A 21,643-nucleotide genomic window follows, 5' to 3' on the forward strand; every position below is an offset into this window, starting at 1 on the left:
TATTGGAAATAAAAGGCAGTTTTTAACATAATGAAGTTTAAAAATTAGGTAGTTTATGAAGTTGGAAGAGTATGGGCCATAACTATAGGCACACTCTATTGCTATCTTATTGTTTCATTGTTGTGGCTGGTCCTAATGAGTGTTCCCTACCCATCTTCCCCACAGCAAAACTTATAAATACAAATTCTAAGGTTGGAAAAGGAGTCCAAACATAACCATCAAGGTTGTGTTACAGAATAATGGTAACGTAATTAACGGTAACATTTTTCTTCTCCCCAGTGGGAATACCAGAAGTGTAAGAGGACTCTGTCATACAAATGACAAATGGAAATAAACGTCATTATGCAGCTTTCTGTTGTCCAAAGTAAAAACCAAAACCAACCAACCAAAACAAAACAAAAAGGTACCTTGATATATCCATATAAACTACAATTAAGAGAATTAGATTTCTGAAGTTTCTGTCTATGGCATCATAGACACCCGTGCTGACTTGGAGTCCCGCATATCAATGGTCAGGACACAAGGCTTCTTTATGCTGAACAATGTCATCCTTTTCTCCTCTTTATAACATTTCAAACTATGAATTCTGACACATCTTCCTCCCCATAAATATACCTCTTATTCTGTGTCATTTACTGTAATCGAGATCAGAGGCTTTAAGTTTTGAAATGCATAAATTAAAAAACCCCAACTTCATCTACAGACTGACAAATTCCAACACTTAGGACAGAACACATGGTCCCAGTGTTCCTCTCAGTTATTATTCTTGTCCTCATCTGAGGTTCCATTTCAAGATGGATGGGAAAGAAAATGAATGTGTTTGGCTTGAGCCAAGCTGACTTCCTGTCTTTTGGCTTCTGGGTCCTCTCAGCCCAGTGTTAGGAGATGCTATCTAGAGTCCTCAGCTACACAACCCTCAGAAATGCCTTTCCCAATATTGATCTGTATACGTACCAAGTAGTTCATCTGCATGACCGGATTTCTGGACAAAAGGGCATTAAGTAGAGATGGAATGTGAGTCCTTCCATCCATTTCACTGTCAGACATCCCAGAATTCTTTGCACCAGCGCCAGTGGCTTCATTGCCAGAACTTGCTGACCAGAGAACCACAGATCTTGCCCGGCAACAGTATTAATAATGCACAATAATAATTGAAGTATTCCCGAATCACTGTTCTGACTTTGTAAACATCCTGAAATTTTTGGCTACTGTAAGAAGCCATGGATATGATATTTTCTTTTTCTAAATTGTATCATGCACTTTAATGCTTCCTGGCTACTGCTCTCTTTAATGATTTTTAGAAACCTATCTATTATTTATAACATAAATTTTGTATTTAATCCCTTACATATAGACTATATCTCCTGGTCATAAAAGCTCAATTTCCCTATTTAAGCCCCTGCCTGAGACATTCCTGACATTCACTGCTAATAGATATATAACAATGTCAGCACATACAGAACACAAGAAAAAGTTGCAATTTCTATTAATATTACATTTCGCTTTTCCCACTTAATCCAGACTATCTGATTTAGTAACACATTCCCAGGGAAGAGGGGTCAGGAAAGAAGATTATGTCCACAACTACTCCATAGAAGTTGCCATTTTCCAGGATTGGGAGGAAGCATTTGGAGTTCTGATTTTTGTGCTTGATCCTCTAGTCTCCACAAGACATAGAAAGCAGACAGAACCAGCAGCTTTGAGAGTTTCCCTTAAAATCAAGCAACATTTTCAAGTCTACCCCATGACCCAGGGACACTCATCCTTCCTTAATCCATACAGTCACCCACTTACTGATATCTAGTGCAAGCACAGTCCTCTTTCAAGTACTGAGCTGCCCACTTTGCTTAGCTGAGCCAGCCCAGGCGGGGATCTTCAGTTCTCCTCCCTCCTCCCAGCCGGAAAGCCCTGTCTTCTTCCTATGCACTTTGCCAAGCCCAGAACGCAAGTCCCTGGCTTCTGCAAGACCTCGCACGCATCAGCCAGAGGAGTGAACTAGGAGGAGGAAGAAAGCTAATCTTCCCACTGTCCAAGTGTGAGGGGGCAGGGCTTATGTGGGAGGAGAAGCCACAGAGTAAGCACATCCTGAGCTCCACCCACAGCTCTGGCAAGATGCTGAAGCTGAGAGTTTCCATTGAGGCAGGGAGGTGAGGCCCCTCACATCCGAGCCTTCTCAGGCTGACTACTTGTGGTAATTTCTGTGCACTCTTCACTAAGTGCATCTGAGAAGAAGGCATTAGTGTCCGGGAGACAAAAGGGTGAGAGGACTCAGGGTGGAGAAGAAAAGAAAGGAGAGTCAGAGTTGGCTAACACTGTCTCCTTGCCTGTAAAAAGCTCTCTCTCAGCCCAGGCTGGCTGTCATGTCTGAAACTCCAAACACAGTGTCTCTTATCTCCCCCCTCCATCCCGAGTGACATTGTGCTGGATTCTATCTGGATTTGATCTAGCTTGGAACAGGATTGCTTAGTTCTTTGTTCATTCAGACTGACACCTTTTGAAATGCTATCCAATCAAATTACATCTATGGTTTCCTTAAGATGGAGAAGCCTGTCTTGGAACTCAACTCTGCCCTACACAGATTTCCACCCTGTCTCTTTTACCTTATGTACTGCCTCTCTGTCCCTTCACCCTTTCTTCCACAGAAGTAGAAATTGTGGACAATGTTATCATGACCATGGACAAGAAAATTATTCCACAGGAAAAGACTGGACAAAGCTAACAATAGTAACAGAAAGCAGTGATGCAGAGAGTCCACAGATGAGGTAACTTGCTTATTTTAGAATACGAGTTATGAAAAAGCTCAGAGTTTGGGGCTGGGGATGTAACTCAGTGATAGACCACTTAAATCACATGCATGAGGCTCTGGGTTCAAACCCCCAGTACTAGCCAATAAAACTTAAAAGAATTGTTTAAATGAAAAGATACTACCTGTTTGTATATTAAATTAAAAGTATTCTTCATACTCATGAGGAATGGGATTTATACAGAAGATTTTTTAAAGGGAAAAGGAACGCTTGGTCTACCTAACAAGGTAAATTGGCCCCAAGTGTAGGTTTCACCTAACTATAGATGTCAAAATGAATTTGCGTATAAGAACTTCAAAAATGGCTTATCATTATTTTGTTACTACTTCATGATACATAATAGGCATGAATTTATTAAAGAAAAATCACATGTAGAATTAACAATATAGTGGCTGAGAGATAAGACTTTTCCATTGCCATCTTGGCTCTGAGCCTCAAAGCTGTCTGGGTTCAAGTCCTATTCTCCAGTGTCCCCATCTTTAATCTCTTCCTTACCACCATTCTTCCCACTGCCTACCAAACTGCTTAGGTTTCTCCTCACTTAAAAGGTGATGTTCTTATTCTCCTTCACTGTTAAACTGGAAAGAATGGTCTATACTCATTCAAAGTTCTTGGCTCTTCTAAAGCTAACACAAGTAGGGTGATTAGCGAATTGATGAGCACCCCTAGAGCAGGTTGAATTGAATATCAACCAGAAAGGGTAGGGAAGACAGTGTACACACCAAGTCTCCACTGGGCAGCGGTGCCTTTGGAAAATCCTGCCAAGTGGAAACACCTTCTTGACCATTTCACCATGTGTCCGTACCTAAGAGGAGGGGTGGGGCTCTACATCCAGATGGAGGGACCAGAGAATGGCAGGAGTCGATAGACATGAGACAGAAGAGGTGAGGCTCAATTCAGAAGCCCAGAAGCAGGAGAAGAGAGCACATTAAAGGGTGCGAGAGAGAACCAGGAGAGAGCGCCGATGGCTAATTCCAGGAGAGAGCGCCGATGGCTAATTCCAGGAGCATATATGATCTATGACCCTTCCCTGAGTGAGGTGTTGGAAGTCATCCATGAGTAGGAAGAGAGGCTCAGACGAAAGTCAGATGCAGCGATGGGACACACTGGTCCTGAGAGCAAAGATGGAGGGAGGCTATGCCATTCCTTAGGAAACTAAGATACAAGGGTCTGGATGAAAGACCAAGGACTCAATGCAAGATTATCAAGACAGGCTTAGTGCTCCCAACGGGGCTTCATATAAAAGGCCTGGGTACATTTACAATTCAAGAAAAATAAGCACAATGCTGCAAATGTGAAAACACAGATCCCAGAGAGAATCAGGGAGGAGCCAGCAAACAGGAGCAAAGACCTCTCTGTTTTACAACTGTGTGTGAAGTCTTTACGGAAAAAACAACTGGATAATTCTTTATCGAAAGCTAAAAGTTGTATTTTCAAGAAAGGAAAAATTAAGAATGCTCTTTTCTTTAAACTTTAGAGTGTTTTCCGAAGCAAAACTGAATTGCATGACTCAAAAAAAGGAAGCGAAAGTTGACTGCTTAAGAGATCCATGCGATTGTTGTAGAGAGGCTCCTGTAAAGGCCTTACAGAAAAGTGCCTGGGCATGCTGTGCCATCTCTCTGAGTTGCCGCTAGATAGGGTAATGTTTTGATTTATTTTCTTAAGGGTACAGCATCATGCCCTAGCTCTTGTCCCTGGGTCTTGTGGTGAGCAGTGTGAGGTGGCAGCATAAATACGGTGTTTGCTTATTTCGTTGAGGATGGCTTCCACCATCTGACAGGATTCTGGTCCTATGTCCTTTGTCTTTCTTAAGGTCCCCAGTGTCAGCATAGCCACAGAGGACACTGCTGAGACAGCCAAAGAAGCGAGGGGAAGAGCGAACAGGAAATGAGGAGGACAGTCTCTGCCAAGTGGAAAGGTTGACAGCTATCTACCCTGCTCCCAGTTCCAAGCCCGGGTGGGCTTCTTAAATGGACATGGAATGATAGCTGTTAGACTTCTGTTTTTTCATTCAAATTTGGGAATAAAAATGTCATTGTTACAGATATTTATAGTAGAGGGTTAAATGTGGGACTAAAGTGTATGCGTGTTTGTATGTATGGACTGTCTCTGTCTCTCTCTCCCTCTGTCTCTGTCTCTGTCTCTCTCTGTCTCTGTCTCTCTGTCTGTCTCTGTCTCTCTCTGTCTCTGTCTCTCTGTCTCTCTCTGTCTCTCAGTCTCTCTGTTTCTCTCTCCCTCTGTCTCTGTCTCTCTCTCTCTGTCTCTCTGTCTCTGTCTTTGTCGCTGTCTTTCTCTTTCTTGGTTCCCCCTCCGTGTGTGTGTGTGTGTGTGTGTGTGTGTGTGTGTGTGTGTGTGTTTGTGTGTGTGTGTGTGTATGTGTGTGTGTATGTGTGTGTGTGTGTACCTACACACTCATGCTATGGTAAAACAGTGCCCACAGAATTCATTGTTTTATTTTACTTTTGGGTCAGGCTTGAACAAACAAAGCACATGGCCCACAGACTCCCTTCTGAAGTTCTATTATCAAGCAAGAAGAGAAGACAAAAAAATCACTTTTAAAACTGCATCTGAAATCATGCATAAACCCCAAGATTTAGTAGACTTTTTTTATTTTAAAGCTAACTCTAACAGGGGAACAGTCATTAGTAGCTAGGTGAGGGCGTGAAGTGAAGTAGGTTTTACTCTAGTTGTGCAGTCAGTCCTTTATGCTGGCTTTTCATGATCATCTTTTTTTTCTTTCTACTGTCTCACTGTGTAGCCCTTGTTTGTCTAGAACTCAATACGTAGAACAGGTTGGCCTCAAAGTCATGGAGGTCAGCCTGCCTCCCTGCCCAGGGTACTGTGAATAAAGACATGCACCACCACAGCTAGCCTAGGCTTTTCTATCTTTAAGTGGCTCTTGGAAAGTATGAGAGTAAATGACCTAGGTGCTACGCTAGCCTCTCCGGCTCCTTGCTTACTCCCCTGTCAGCTCACTGTCTGCAATGCTTCTTCTGAAGAACAATATATGCCATCACATCTCTACATTTTCTTTTAAGGTTTATTTTTAAAAATCCTGCAACTCAGTAAACTTCCAAAGTGGGTGCACTAAAAACTCAGGCTTTTCTTCTCTCTAGCAAGTCATTGTTTTGATTTGGAAATCAGATAGCTTGCTGCCTTCCTAGAATGGACAGCTGGAGATAGGTCTCATCCCTAGGATTAGGGAGGAGGATTTCTGATCAAAGGGCTAGGATTTTTATAGATCTCAGTCAAGAGCAAGTGATCAAACAACTCCACTCTTTGAGACAAAACTGTGTGTTGATGGGCAGTGCAAGTGGATGCTAATTGCCAACCTGAAGCCTTTGATCTTGGTGTCTTCACGAATGACAACCGGCAAATGGCTTCATCTCATGCTCTGGGATCCATGGACTTAGATCACTTCCTGGACAAAGCTAGAATAACTAGTGGCCTCCTAGGGGGTCCACCCTGGCTTTAAGGAATGACACGTGGGTGTCACATTGACGTCAAGAAGGCAGCAAACAAAACTTAAGCTTGAAATTTCAATTCTGTAAGAGTCAGCCATGTGCTACATGGTTTTAAAGACAATAAAGAAAGCATTTCTTAACTCCCCCTTATCCCCCAAATCAAACAAAAGGACACTCAGAGAAGCGTCAAGCAAATCGGATGTGCTTTTATAGAAAATTCAGAGTCCAATTTTCTTTCATATAAAAGGTTTTCTTCTCCACAAAAACCAGGCTCCTTAGAAACTATAAACACAATTGGTATAAATGAAAACATTTTGGCCCTCTAAAACATGGTGATTGAAAAGTTGTATATTATAATCTGTGTATCTGGTGTGATGTGGTCTCGGTGCTATTTCCAAGGGAAGAAGAAATAAAGTTTCACATCTCCCACCAAACACAGTGGTCCTTTGTGTACGATGGTAAGGACTCCTGGAGGGTGGACCTAGCATTTTGGATCCCAAAAGGTAAGTGACTCTTACCGCTCTATGCTATCCTCTTCCTTCCCCATTCAGTCCCGTAGTCCTCACAGTTAAGAAAAGAGAAATCTCTCCCTCTTGTTTCTTTGAAATATGAGTAGGGCAAGCACAGTCACAATGGAGACACAGTGGTGATGTTCTACAACGGCAGTCCCGCTGACGATACCCATTTCTGCTTGGTGGGCATGGGTCATGTGACACGTCCTCAAACACAGGTGCGCTGACCCGGGGCCTCTCTACCCCATTCTTTCTTTTCTCCCTGGAGCACCTGCCTCCCACACCTGCTGCTGATGTCTCTTTATAACAACCGCTCTGCGCGTTATGCATTTAAGACTGTGAAATGGAACTGAAGCGCTTTAATAAAAAGGAAAGAATATTCTATCTACTATTTTTCTAGTTTTTATGCCTACCCAAATCCAGCACCTGTTTTTGACACATTGATGCAAGCTTGATAAAAACATTATGAAAGTTTGTTTTTCTGATAAGGCCTAACTCCAAGTCCATTGTGCACCTTCGTGTGGAAACTGTGTGACTGATGGACTTGCAATCACACCTCTATTATGGGCTTAAAGGAGTCGTACTTTTCTTTGATTTTCACATACTTGGCACTCAGCCATGAAAGTTCAGAATACTCTCTGCTCCTGTTTCTCCTGAGGGTCAGTCCGTCTTCTCCCCCTAAGCCTTCCCCTGACTACGAAACCTAGGCATCCTGCTCAGCTCTACAGTTCTCTGTCACTTTCATAGGTTTGCCAGTGATTTCTTTATTCCTCGTCTACAATGCTTAGAAGCTCACAATGTCCTTGTTGCACATAAGTCACAGTCAATCCTAAAGGTTGGGCTGTCTAGACTCCCTGTTCATCTTTATGAACGTACACTTCTAGGTGAGTATTGGTGAGCTCTTCCAGGGCACTAGGTGTGCAAAGTCAAAAAGATCTGAAGCCACAGATAGCTTGTTTATCCACAGGGCATGTGAAAATCAGTTAAGAAATTAAAGCTTCAGAGCCTAGAGGACACTTGGCTAAATCCAAATCATGTCCATTATTACAAAGGTAGACAATATTAGCAACAGGCAGTGAGTAAATGCATGGTAGCTTCTACTGAAAGGTAAAGTAGGTACTTTTCGGAAAGATTGCTGGCAAATGACCTCACGTATTTTGTGAATCCATGGCTCTTGGGAAAGGGGATTTGATGTTTAGGAATTGTGTACTTGAATAGCAAAGATCATTTCGAGCAGGTGCAGGACAGAATGCATCACACTGTCAGGTCATTAAGCTTCTAATGAGTTTACAAATGCAAAGCCAGGTTAGAAAAGCACAGAGTTTGCTTCCTGCAGGCACCTTGATAACTAGGGATGCTAGATTCAGTCAAGCAGAGAGCAGCAGCAACAGCAGATTGGTTCTATATGCAGCCTGTTCTTGCTAAGAGTGGGAAGTGGACTGAAGAAAGGGTTGGGGGCAACTGAGAGGGTCAGCAAAGGACTGCTAGGAACCTGTGAACATGGCTTGTCAGAGGTGACCACACACCAATTTCACAAGCACATACTTAATTCATCACTTAGAGTATACTTTTTTCAAGAGTGGCTTTGTGAGGCATATAATGTCTCTATTTCCTCAAGTCAGGTTCAAAATTTCAGTAAATGGGCTGAGGATAATACTAGAAATTCTCTTGATGTAGCAATATATAATTATTCAGGAAAAGAAATTAACGAGCTAAAGAACCTGAGGGAGAGAGCTTTGACAAACAGGGATGTTTGTGAGTAGTAACAAACATATTTGCATTCTGTGAAGCCATGAGCAAGTTTAACTTTCCCCGTTGTTTCTGTTTGTTGGAACAGAGTGAGCCTTTTTTCAGAAACACAATGTGAAACTGTGCTGTAGAGTATCTGAAAGGATGGATTGTGAAGTGATTTGGGGGCGAGGCATGGAGCAACAAGTTCTTTATGCAAAAACCAGCACTGAGCTGCTGCTGGGGGCGGGGTTAGGAATACTTGCTCCTGGGGGCGGGGTTTGGAATACTTGCTCCTGGGGGTGCATGGGGAGGAATACCGAGTGGCAGCATATTTACTCTAGTGTATTTGCAAACATGTTTCAAGCGAACTGAGGCCTCACCGCAGAGCTTAGCTCTAGTCAGGGCCAGCTGTTCCTGTGGTGTTTCACCTGCACTTAACTTGCCAGAGGACAAAACTGTTTAATGAGGGAAAGCTTCAGTGTTATCCTGTTTGACCACATGCAGTTCATCTTATCTTCTTGCTTGGCATTGATTGGGACCTCTTGCATTGACTGTGTCTTTTGTCCTCTTAATGACATTAATTGGAGTATGCTTTTGGTACAAATAATTTAACACGATTCCATGTTGACATCAAAACACCGAAAGATACTCTGCTCTAAATACACATTCTCAGAACTTCGTCTCTGCAAAGAGGAAGACCCACAGCAAGGGTCAATGATTCCTGATGTTTCTATGATTCCTCCATTCACAAAGTCAATCTTTACATTTTTCCTTTTCAATCATGCTCCAGGAATCCAATTCCAGATCCCTCCGAGAGGCTGCCACAAAATTCAAGAGACACATTATGGAAGATGGGTGCAAAGGAGGATAGAAGCCAGGGGAACGGGGATGTCTGCAGTAAAACTGTATTTGCTGGACCTGATGGCACAGTTGCATAATGAACTCACAGTGGCTCTGCCTGCATCGACAAGACACAAACAAGAACAAGCCAGGCAGATAACTGCATGAATGGGGGAGGGGCTTAGGAAGCCGCGCCCATACTGGCGGCCTAAAGCTACTGGCAATTGCTGGAGGAGGGATCTGGGCCTTGACAGTTACTTGTGAGAATGGTCTTACAGCTGTGCACATACAGTCAGCACTAGATGGACTCTATTAAATTGGTGGTTTCCGTAGGGAGAGGACAACAAATTGGGGTGTGTGTGTGTCTGCGTGTGTAAGAATAGAGGAGGTAGTAGAAGGGAAGAAATGGGATATATTGGGATTAGATCCAAATGTATTGCATGCATGTATAAATATTAAATTAAATATTTTTTAAATTCTAGAGAGACTGTGAGAAACACTTGAATAGAACAGAGCAGAGGACCTGAGGCTGAGACTCACCAGAGAACACTTTGAGTGCTTCCTCCCGAGTGAGTGACTTAATGAGTAAGTACTGAGAGACAGAATGACTGTCCCATGGTCAGTGTGGATGCCAATTTGGAGGCAGATACCTTTTTTTTTTTTCAGAGCTGGGGACCGAACCCAGGGCCTTGCGCTTGCTAGGCAAGCCCTCTACCACTGAGCTAAATCCCCAACCCCAGATACCGGTGGTTTTCACGGTGTCTGCAAACTCCTGCCAGCTGTAATGTGGTCCTGGGCGGGTGATTGAGGGGCCTTCATTAAGGAAGGCTTTAATCACATGGCCACACCATGTAACACCTTCTGATGGGAAACAGAAATAACCTGCAGTGTGTGCCTCTGCCACCCTAGGGGTTCCTCTGTTTTCATGGGTTTTGAAAGTTTGTTTTGTTTTGAACTAGGGTCTTATCTACGCACCACAGACTGGGCAGCAACTTATGATCCTTCTCCTTCTGGCCCCGAAGTGCTAGGACTATTGGTATATCCCACAATTCCTGGTTTACACGTAGATGCTTAATAAATGTTTTCAATACAAAACAAATTGCTACATCACAAAAGGACAGTTTACCCATCACTCTAACTTCTCATAACGTTTCTTCTTTTTTTAAATTACAACTTGTCCATCGTTTGTGTGTGAGCATGTGTGTGCAGGCATGCTTGCACTAATGTGTACGACTCAGAAGACAGCTTGTGAGCGTCCGTTCTCCCTTACACTGTAGATTCCAGAGTTGCCAGGTTTGCAAGGCAACTTTTACTGCTGAGCGTCTTACCAGTTATGCCTCCTGTTTCTTAATACCACTGCAGAAAAGTTGTATAGAAATGCTTTCTAATTGTGATGTTTATATATAGGTAGGGTGTGCTATGTATGTATATGTATTATATGTATGTATATATATATGCATATATGTATGTGAAGGTAATATCTACCTACCTATTTATAACATAAATGATATTATACTACAAAAACTGTGGTTCATGTCAGAAGTGCTTCCTGTTGTCTCAGGTATTTTAACATTTGACCTGCAGTTGATGCCACTGTTTGGGGAGGTTTAAATGTTACAGTTTTGATGCCTACTACCTACTCTCCTGCCCTTCCTGCCATTATGAACTTTGACCCTCTGGGACCATATGTCAGGATAAACTTTTCTTCTACATGTTGCCTTGGTCATGGTTTTATCACAGAAACAGAAAAGTGTTTGCGTCTACAAACACTAATCTCCCAGTACTCAGCAACAAGCTGTGAACACCTTATTAATACTCACCCATCCCCACTGTGCCTGTCTAAATTCACCCGGTATCCCTGGCTGCTGTTGAGAAAGTTTAAGGAACTCAACCTTCAGAATAAGAGCCCTGCGAACACTGGAGATGGTAACACACCCAAGGACTCTCTGCAGAGCCCTGGTGCTCCATGAGAAAGTCTCCGGAAGTCTGTAGGGTAAGAAGCACTTTCACAAGCAGCCCTAAGAGAGCATTTGTTTCCCACTGTGCTGACATTTGCACGGGCACTGGCCTGTAACAGTGTTGTACTGATCTGCTGACACCTTGATATGAACCAAAGGACTTGGAGCAGAATGTGCAAGTATGTTTGAGCCATATTTGAAGTGATGGCTGACATGTGAGCTATGGCGATTTAGACCTGGGGATCTGACCTTTTCCCGTGAAAACATGTGAAGAGCCATTTATTTCCAAGCCAAGGTTCAAGGTTTTGATAATACCCAGATTTTTAGAAAATGTGTATTTTCTATTTTTGTGCTCGCACCCTTGCAACAGTGGAAGAGGTCTTGCATGAGCCCAATGGCAATCTTACTGAGTGTGTTTTAATGTTGTATAATGAAGTAGAACAACATAGATGATATGAACCAACGAACTAATAGTCCCAAGTGACCAATACCCTACATGCCTTCAAATTAACAAGTAAGTTAAGAGCCATTCCAAATGCAAGGCAGCAAAAGATTTTTAAACCACGGACGTGGCTCACTGGTACAGCTTCAGACATCACTGTCTGACTTAATATTAAGTAATATTTGTCATATTTTATGGAGGCAGCAGAGAACGTTCATAATTATTGTGAAAGCCACCGAAACACATACCTCTCTCAACAGTACACTGTGTAAAGATGAATTTCCTTTCTTTTAAAGATTTACTTATTTTATGAGTACACTGCAGATGTCTTCACTAAAAGAAGGCCTCAGATCCTATTACAGATGGTTATGAGCTACCATGTGGTTGCTGGGAATTGAACTCAGGACCTCTGGAAGAGCAGTTAGTGCTCTTAACTGCTGAGCCATCTCTCTAGCCTATGAATTCTCTTATTTCAAAGAAGAAAGGCATATAGTCAGAGTTGAGATGCAGAACCACACAGAAGAATCCATCTCCCTCTGAAGCTCTGTTTTTAAAGGCATTTGCAATAGCATAACAAGGCTGTGACTCTTGCTGAAATTTCTTTGCCAGTGGAGTGTTTCCCCCCCCTCAAAACAATAAATGCATTATTGTTACTGTTTTTTAGCAAGTTTTAATAAATAATTAAATTTTATTCTGTTTTTTTCTTAATATAGTAAATGACAATGTTTGTAATTTATATACACAAGCTGTTGGGGGTGGGGTCTATGGTTGACTCTGAGTCTACAGAGCACCAAGGCAAATGTTTGAAGCCACCAACATGATAGGAAGAGGCAGCCTTTTCCTCAGGTCTGATAGAGAAATCATCTAGCAAGAGCCAGCCTTTCTTCCTCCCTCCCTCCATCCTCTTCCTCTCTCTATTCCTTCCCCTTCTCTCTTTCCATCCTTCTATTTCTCCTTCCCTCTCTCCCTCCCTCCCTCCCTCCATCTCTTCCTTCCTTCCTTCCTTCCTTCCTTCCTTCCTTCCTTCCTTCCTTCCTTCCTTCTTTCCTTCCCCCTCCTCTTTCTTTTCATTAGAAGTTTTGAAAATTTACTTGCTGGCCTAGAAGGCAAATCCTATGTATTTAGTCCACAGCCTGTTAATCAGTTTACAGGAGAGGAGAACCGAGAAAGGGACTGGAGCCTGACTGGCAGGCCCATGTGTGATGACAGGGACAAACCTTGGGTAGCTTTACTCAAACTTCTGTAAACATGCATCTAAGTGTCAACGTGCTTTCTTTCCTTCCCCACTTTCCAATAATGCTAAACAAAGTCATTTTATCTCATTTGGATTCTGTTGGAAAGTTTCACGATAAGCCCTGTAAAAAATTATCCAATTAATTTTCTAGTAACTGTGCAGTGCTATGTAGTGCCTGAATTATAGTGCCGCAGAGTTCATAAACATTGCATTTGGTCTTGAGCCTGTGCTGCAGCAAGGCAACCACATGATGGAAGATACTGGTCCCTTCATTTCTAGCTGAGGAAAAGGATTTTAAGAGAAGAAAGTAATTTGTCCATCTGGAAAGTGGTAGGACACAGAATCAATTTCAGGTCTGTTGATTTTTCTGTTCCTAACTGCTTTGTCCTCTTTGGGTGAAAAAAAAAAGCCGAGCCTTCTGTTTATCAACAATGTCAACAATGAAAACCAGGACTGGCTGGGTTCTGAGGTCCTTTTAGTGTTGAAAATAGTTCCAGATCCTCCCAAGTCACTTCCTTTGTCCTGTAAGTCAGTGGGAAATGAGGTACTGCAAACCATAGTAGAAGACTCTTGTTATCATCGTTCTTCCTCAGCATGCCAATGTAGCCCATGCACAGCCCGGCAGCTTTGGTCTCCATGAACTCCTAGGTCAAATGTGCTGTCAATAAGACAGAAATAGATGAATGGCATCCCGAGATGCTTCAGAAGAACCACAGGGTGGGGGCACGGCAGAAATGCAAGTTTTCCAGGCTACAAGCCAAAGGATTCTATATATACTGTTGACCTCAACCCTGCAGCCACTTCTGGAGGTGACCAGGTAGGTCAAACACTCCACTCTTCTGCTTGCTGATACTGGCATGTGAGAGATTTGAGTAGCTGTGGATGATCCTACATTTAATGGCTGCTGCCCACACATGAACCATCCTTTTAGAAAGCACAGGGAATCTAACCAAGGATGCCTGGTCTTCTCTCCATGTTCTCCTAGTGTCAGAGCCCCTGGTCCAGAGAACTGTTCTCCTGGAGCTGTTCTCTGTCCACTCCTGTACGACATGGCACTCGGATGATTCAGCTGGACTTCACCAGTACCTGTCTTAGGCTTTCTGCCTTACCACAAACCCACCTAGCTCATCTACCTGTGGCTGGTCCAGGGAAAAGAGGAGGAATCAGTTTTAGGTTAAAGAAGAAAGAAGGAAGGAAGGAAGGAAGCAAGCAAGCAAGCCTGCAGTGTGAAAGTGGGAATCCAGGCTTTGTTGGACCCACCCACAACTCTTCAATAATGGGGGTTTGGCAAGTATCTTGGGATTATCTGGTGGAGTGGAGGGAGAAGATGGACATGCTGTAGCCATCAAGGTAGGTCTAATTCTGGGGGATACAATGGCTGAGCAGAAGTAATCACAGAATTGAATGCTCTCTTTGCACACTGGCCCCAGCATTAATAGATAGTGTCTTGGTTTCATGTCCTGTTGCTGCGATAAAATACCCTGACAATGGCTGGAAAGATTTCTCAGTGGTTAGAGCACAGGCTCCTTTTCAAGAGGATACAGGTTTGATTCCTAGAACCCACAAGTCAGTTCACATCGTCTATAACTCTAGGCCCATGGGATTCAATACCAGCTTCTGGACTCCGGGGGCCACACAAAACTACATATATATATATATATATATATGCATATATATATATATATGCATATATATATATGCAAAAACTTTAAGAGAAATGCCCTATCAAAAGCAACTTAATGGAGAAAGGTTTGTTTGCTGCACAGTTCTGTGTTGCAGACCATTGCTATGTGGAAGCCAAAGCAGCAGGGAATTGAAGAGGCACAGTCAGAGCAGGGAGTGATGAGCTAATGAGCTCTCAGCTAGCTTGCTGCAGAACTGCATATCTAAGGGATGGTGCCACCCACAATGACTGGGGCCACAGATAGTGCAGATAGTAGGCACCACCCAGAGGGACACTCTCAAGAGTGCTTTCCATACAATTATGTACAACTTTATACAAAGATGATGAAATGCAAATGACTGTCCTAGCAAATGTCCCTTGGGAAGGATGGTTTGCTATGTGCTACCTTGGAGACTGTATATTTTATCACATTTAATTTTTGTGATACTATTAGTTTATTTGCAATTTCCCTGGCTTTCAAAGGAGGAAATAAAACGTTCTAAAGAAATATAGTAATCTTTCTGGGATAATATCCAAGGTCACGTGGCCTCTTTGTGGCAGAGGAGAGGGCACCAAGATCTAAGGCTTCCTAATTTTGAAAATGAGATACATTTCAGCTTACTGTCACATCCAGCATGATTCCATCACACAAAAGTTAGAGCTGCACAATAAAGAACTGATTGCGTGCAAATTTTAAAAAAAAAGAAAAGAAAAAAGAAAAGAAAGGAAGAAGAAAGTGTAAAAAGACACTTTTAGACATCTCTGAGAATAAATACATGACTTGGAAACACTGGAGCAGGTAAGAGGTCTATTTCTAGGACCAGGCTGCTTGGTTGAAAGCCAGCTCTACCTTGTACTGGCTTCATGGCTTTGCCTGAATGATTTGCCCTTCAGGTCCAGGTTCCTTCATTTGGGAACAATAACAGACTTTGTCATTTTGAGTTGCTGAAGTATTCAGAATAGGTCCTCTTTATGTTTGGGTATGCATGTAGAAATGAGCCATAGGTGTCATTATGCAGGCGCTATCTGCTCTTTCTTTTTTTGAGACAAGGTTTCATATTGGTCTGGAACTCGCCAATTAGGCTGGACTGGGTGACTAGCAACCCCTCAGGATCCTCTGTCTCTGCCTCCAAGTGGGTTCCAAGGACTAAACTCAGGCCCTCATGTGCTAAGCCATCTCCCCAGCCCAGAACACTTCCTGATATGCTTACCTACATTCTGTAAATATTTCCTGCTACCTCTTCCTCCCTTTCAGCCTGCCTTCCCTGCTTTTACCTTTGTCTACTGACTTTTCCTTCTTAACAGGTTGCAGTCACAGTGTATAACTACCAAACGATCTTCTTAGCAAGATGGTAAGACTCATGAAAGATGGCTTAGAAACTCAATCTTGAAGTTAAAAGACTATTTTTTTTAAACTGGGATTTAAAAATAGAACCTGGTGAGAAGCAGCCTTGCTGTGTCAACTCAGAGAGCTGTCCTGAGGGAACCCAGCAGAATTTTATTTTAAAACGCCCCTGGATGGCTCAGCTGCCGTCCATGGACACATCACAATTTCATTGATGCCTTGCTTTCTTGTGAGTCTGAACCAAATAGCACGAAGCATTCCAGCCCCACCAAACTCCCACCTCCAACCTCACAAAAGAGCTGCCTGAACCAGACTCAGATGTTGCGGTCAAGGAACTGCAGAGGATGCCCCTGCAGGGAGCTCCCTGGCTCCCTGGCTTAAAGTTCACCTCTTTGTTAAGTCTTCTAACACAAACTGTATTTTAAAGCAGCGTGTTTCAGGGATGGCTCAAAATATCAAGGACACAGAGAGAGCTACAGACAGCAGCGTTGGAGCATATCGAGAGGAGAACTTTGGTCTGCGTCATCGTCTGGGCTCTTAGCCTTGTTTTTAATCTTTGTTTGGTCCAGATCCTCTCATCTAGACTCTTTTAAGTGCAGTGTTCCTATTTGCAAGGGTTTGGGCTAGCTGAGTTTTAACATAGCTAGTGCTTTGATTTTTTTATTTAATTCTCAGAAAGTCAATTAGCCAGTAATTTTGTAGTGGTTAAGAAAAAAAATATCATGGTCAATTAAAGCAAACAGCTAAATGTTACAAAAAATATTCAGCAAGCCAGGTGTGAAGGCTCATGACTGCAATCCCTGCACTTGGGAGGAGGAAGCCAGAGGACCATGAGTTTGAGGCCATTTTATTTTTCAAAAAGGAAAAGCAATGCACAATATCATGCATTCAAATGTTTTTTAAGTTGATGTGAACACTGTTCTTTGGAACTGTTAAAATTAGAATTTCCTAATAGTTGCACTTATTAGAGAGTTGTTAAACCCAAGGCTCTATTCATACATAGCAAAGATAAACAGTTTATGGTGGATGTATAATGTGCCCAGTGGTCACTAGGTGACCATGTTACCAGCTACTTCAGGTAACAAATGAGATAGCAAGGTGTAGGGGCACCATCACCAGTGAGGAGCCCGACAGAAGCTGTCTGTAGAAAGCACAGAATGGCCAGTGTTGGTAAATGGTTGGTTAGACAGATATAAAATTGGATATAATCCTGTGCTAGTTTGGAAGATATTATGCTAAAAAATCAGTAAAATTTCATTATCAAAACAAACTTTCAAAATTCTGCATATGTGTGTGCACACCTGCATGTTTGCAAGTGTGTGTGCATTCATGAGCACATGTACATATTTTCAGATGATGGAGGATATACTAAGGGTGTTTTCTCTAGCATTGCTCCTGAATTAACTAAATGTAGGAAAAGTTCCTTGTATAAAGCCTTAAGGAAACCAGCATAGTTCCATGGTAGGGAGAATTTTGAGGCTCTGACAATGTCTGTCTGTCTGTCTATCTATCTATCTATCTATCTATCTATCTATCTATCTATCTATCTATCTATCATCTATCTCTATATACCTCTTTCCTTAACCTAGCTTTTTCTCCCTCTTCCTCTCCCTCCACCCTCTTTGTCTTCTTTCTTGTTGGTTGAACCTAGGAGTCTTGACATTTGAGGCAAGTCTTCTACTACTGAGCTCAAATCTTTGATCAAAATCATGGAAAAAAAAAACCCCTGTGCCTGAACTGTATCAATGTTTGCAGTCAGGGACCATAGCTCCCACTAGTCTTATTTGTCTAACCAGTAGCCCTAGAACATAGACTCGTGGGAGAAGTATTTAAAGTTAATCATCTGACTTATAAGGGCCAATACTCTCATGCCAGCTTAAGTAATTCCGCTGCATTAATGAGACCAAGTGAATAAGTCCAAACCAATCTACTGTAGCCTCTAATTTATAAGAGATGAAACAATCAAGCACAGAGCAAGGTTAAATTACTTGCTCAAAGTTACTAAAATTGATAACGTATGTTTTTAGAATGCATCTCATAGTGTTGTCCTTTGTGTTTCCATGTCCTTTGTGTGTTACGGTCTGGTCCTCATTTCCAGCTCTTCCTTGTCATCTGTTGACTTCTGTGTTCATAACCAAGCACTCAGAAGTTCCAGATAGGAATCAGGCCAGGACTTTGTCTGACACTGGTGTGGAAAAGCAATCTGCAAATTTCCCATTCCTCTACTTCCAAGAGAGTGTCCATAGTCATTTCAGAATTATTACTGGAGATCTAGGTATTTATTACAAAATAATATAAAATATTTATAATAAAGTATAATCCAGGGAATTTTAAAATCTGTTCATCAGTAGGTGTTTCTGTGCTTGGTAAAGTGACCATATTAGCCTATGTAAACGTCCAATTTCCATACTGTTAAGACTCCTATGTTAGAATATAAAATATCCTAGGTATATTGTGTTTGACTAGCATGTGAGTGTTTGCAAAGTTCCTCTGTTGGTCTGCTTAATGCTCACTGAACACTTAAACTCATGTTACTCTCCTGATAACTCCAGGAGCTCATGAAAATAAAGGTTTCTGAGTATTGTCCATAGGGGCAGGCATACTTAATGTATTTTACATGTATTTATCCATGTTTTTGTTATAACCATAGGAGAACTTTGTCACAGTACAGATGAAGAAATGGACGGGAAGTAAGGTAGCTTCTTAGGAAGAGTCTCAGTGTGCATTCACACTCCGTTCACACCTGCAGAGACGTCCACACAATTGGTTTGGGAAGGGTTTGAGCATGAAAACATCCCAGTTAGGTGTGATGGCCCACGCTTTTAGTCCCAGCACTCAGGAGGCAGAGGCGGGCAGATCTCTCTGAGTTCTAAACCAGCTAGGGCTATGTACGTAGTGAGATCTTGACTAAAATAACAAATCAGTCCTAACTGAGCTGGGGTTTAAAACAGGCCAATTTTACTTCTGGTTAATGAAAACAATGGTTAAATTCAGAGAAATATTCATGAAAATCAGGAACCTCTGTATCAGGGGAATGGCTGATTTATACAGGGCAGCCTTACTGTGTTTGGTAAAAGTGAAGACTTCCTTGTGCCTGGGTCCCTTAAACACTGCATAGAGTCTGTCTCTGCTCCTTACATACTAGCATCCCAATCACAAAGCAGTAGATGATATGACATTCATAAATCTGTGATGGACACATTCCTCTGTACTGTGGGGATAGGACAAGTGCACCATCTACTCAGATTAGCATCTTGAAGGCAAAGCATCCAGGAGGAGCAATAAAGGGCTCCTGGATTAATGGATAAATGGAGGAACATTAATACAATTTGGAAGAAAGGGATCCTGATTAGGAGGTTAGGTCCACACATGTATTCTGAGTATTGTAACCTTTTGTGTTGGGGACACAAAATAAGTCCCTGTTAAATAAGAAGACAGGAAAATGAGTGTCAGCAGAGGGTGGTGAGTTTTCTGGTGGATCTACTCGAAGTGTCTTGGTGATTTCCCCAGCTTGAGGGACAAGGACTGGGAGTCAATGTACATTAAGAAAGGTTTCCTGGAAAAGCAATGCTTGAACAGAACCTTCAAGACTGATTTCAGTCAAGCAAATGGGACATAAAGTTGGTGACATTCAGATGGAGGGATCATAGAAGCAAAGATATAGGGGCTTAGAGTTGCACAATGAGTACAAAAAAGGACTATGCTTGAGTGGATGCTGATGCTGGGCTGTCTGTTAGGAATCTGCCACAGAGAGGTTGACATAATCATAGAAAACCCAATGGGGTAACTATATAGAAAGGGACAGAGACTTGGGATTCATCTTCATGTGCAACCAGCCTTTCTTGGATTAAGATGATCTATTTCTTATTTGAAAACCCATGGTCAACGTTTAAGCGCTTGTCCTCATGTGCCTTGAAGCTGTGTTCTTACATTAGGATGTGTTAGCTTTCTCGTAACTATGACAGAATGTCTGACATGAACAACATGAAAAGTGGAATGATTAATTTAGTTCGTAACTTGTCAATCTTGGTGGGGAGGAAGTGTGGAGCAGCTCACATTACAGGAGACAGGACACCGGGAAGATACTGGGGACCAAATGGACTCTTCAAAAGGCACCCAGTGACTTATTTGCTTCAGCTGGGTGCCACCTCTAGAAGTTCCCCAACCTCCAGAGAGTGCTGGCAATTGGGAAGCAATGTCAAACATATGAGCCTATAGGGACCATTTCTTACTCAAAGCAGAGCCTAGGGCTACAGGTCCACTTCCCTATTTACCCATAGTGACACATAGTGACCTGCATTCCATGTCATGGTAGCATGTCTGACTAGGGCTGTGTACCAGTTAATCCACCAAAGGCTAAACAATATCTTAAAATTCTTTCCCTTGGACCAGGTAGATTAAATTTCCAGCCACATTAAAGCAACAGAGCCCTGACACCCCAGCTTAGGGTCCATATCAGGTGGATGTGACTTCTAATTCAGTCATGGTTTCAGAGCCCAGTAGAATCACAAACACCATTGATTCAGAATCATGGAACAAAAGGGTGTATATCCCTTATATCCCAAGCATATATCTTTAGATCTAGCATTACTAACTATATGATTTTTATCTCTCCTTAACTTGTCTTAACAGTTTTAGATCACAGAAATAAGTTGCCAGGAATGGTGGCTCTTCTAACTTTGGCACAATTATCTCATGAATATTATTTATAAAAAGGAATAGTCCTCCAAGAGAATGAAATCTAAAAACTCAACCCTAGTTCTTCACACAGTACTTTTCTGTATACTTCCTCTGAAATGATGGAAGACTGATTTGCATGTTAATTAAGTCACCCTGCAGCTAAGAATATGTTGTCAGATCCCATAACATCATGTTTTGATTTTAGTCCTTTCTGACCGTCTCCTTGCCATATATTTCCCAGGGTAGTACTTATTAAACTAATTTAGTATTAAATATTGCATACAGTGAGCTTTATAAAAGTTGCCTGGTTACAGTTCCCAGAACTTCAGTGCTGAACATGTGCTTATCTGTGCTGGCTGGGCTCTGCCAAGTCAACACTACATGGCTTTGTAGTGCTTATGGAGTGTTTGAACCTGGGTTCCTTTCTATACAAGGCAAAGGGCTCAGAGGAGGTTACTTCTCGTGCTTCCCAGCACTGGAATGGTGCTGCCATCCATCGCTTCAATAGAGAAAGCATCTTGGGCATCTGTCTTCTCTATTTCCAATGTTTTCAAACAGCACTACCTTTTCTTACTCAACTAATTCTTGCTTCTCACCACGGTCTGTCATTCTGCTATTTTTACTGATGATTGCTAGTGCTATTCATTTATTGAGTAGTTACCTGTGCAAGGAACACTGCTCAACATTTTCTTACATTTATCCATTAAAATTTCATAATAAGTACTCGTTTGCTTCTATTTTATTGATGAGGAAACTAAGTTATGAGTGTACTTTGCTAATTAGTCTTGGAGAGAAATTCAAACCCATCTTTCTAGTAATTACAATGCCCCCATACTAACAATCAAAAAATATCATCAAAGTATTAAGGACTAGCAGTCCAAGTTCCATATCCCACCTCCCAGTAGTTCATAACCCTTGAAAACCAGGCGTCTGTCTCAGACTTAGAGGACTACCTGTTCTCCTGAGTGCT

The 21,643-nt window shown here is 42.1% G+C and overlaps 1 protein-coding gene across 31 annotated transcripts in view; it reads right to left on the reverse strand.

The window, feature by feature from the left end:
* The window catches only part of Pex5l (peroxisomal biogenesis factor 5-like), a 213,574-nt gene that overhangs the window by 154,392 nt on the left and 37,539 nt on the right, over positions 1 to 21,643 (reverse strand). For 6 of the 31 annotated variants that reach the window (XM_063281423.1, XM_063281422.1, XM_063281413.1 and 3 more), the window contains exon 1: positions 955 to 12,643. In XM_063281423.1, the coding sequence (XP_063137493.1) occupies positions 955 to 1,047 (93 nt within the window). In that variant the 5' untranslated portion in view covers positions 1,048 to 12,643. 31 annotated transcript variants of the gene reach the window in all.

This window comes from Rattus norvegicus, chromosome 2 (genome assembly GCF_036323735.1).
Source record: "Rattus norvegicus strain BN/NHsdMcwi chromosome 2, GRCr8, whole genome shotgun sequence".
In the NCBI taxonomy this organism is placed as follows: Eukaryota; Metazoa; Chordata; class Mammalia; order Rodentia; family Muridae; genus Rattus; species Rattus norvegicus.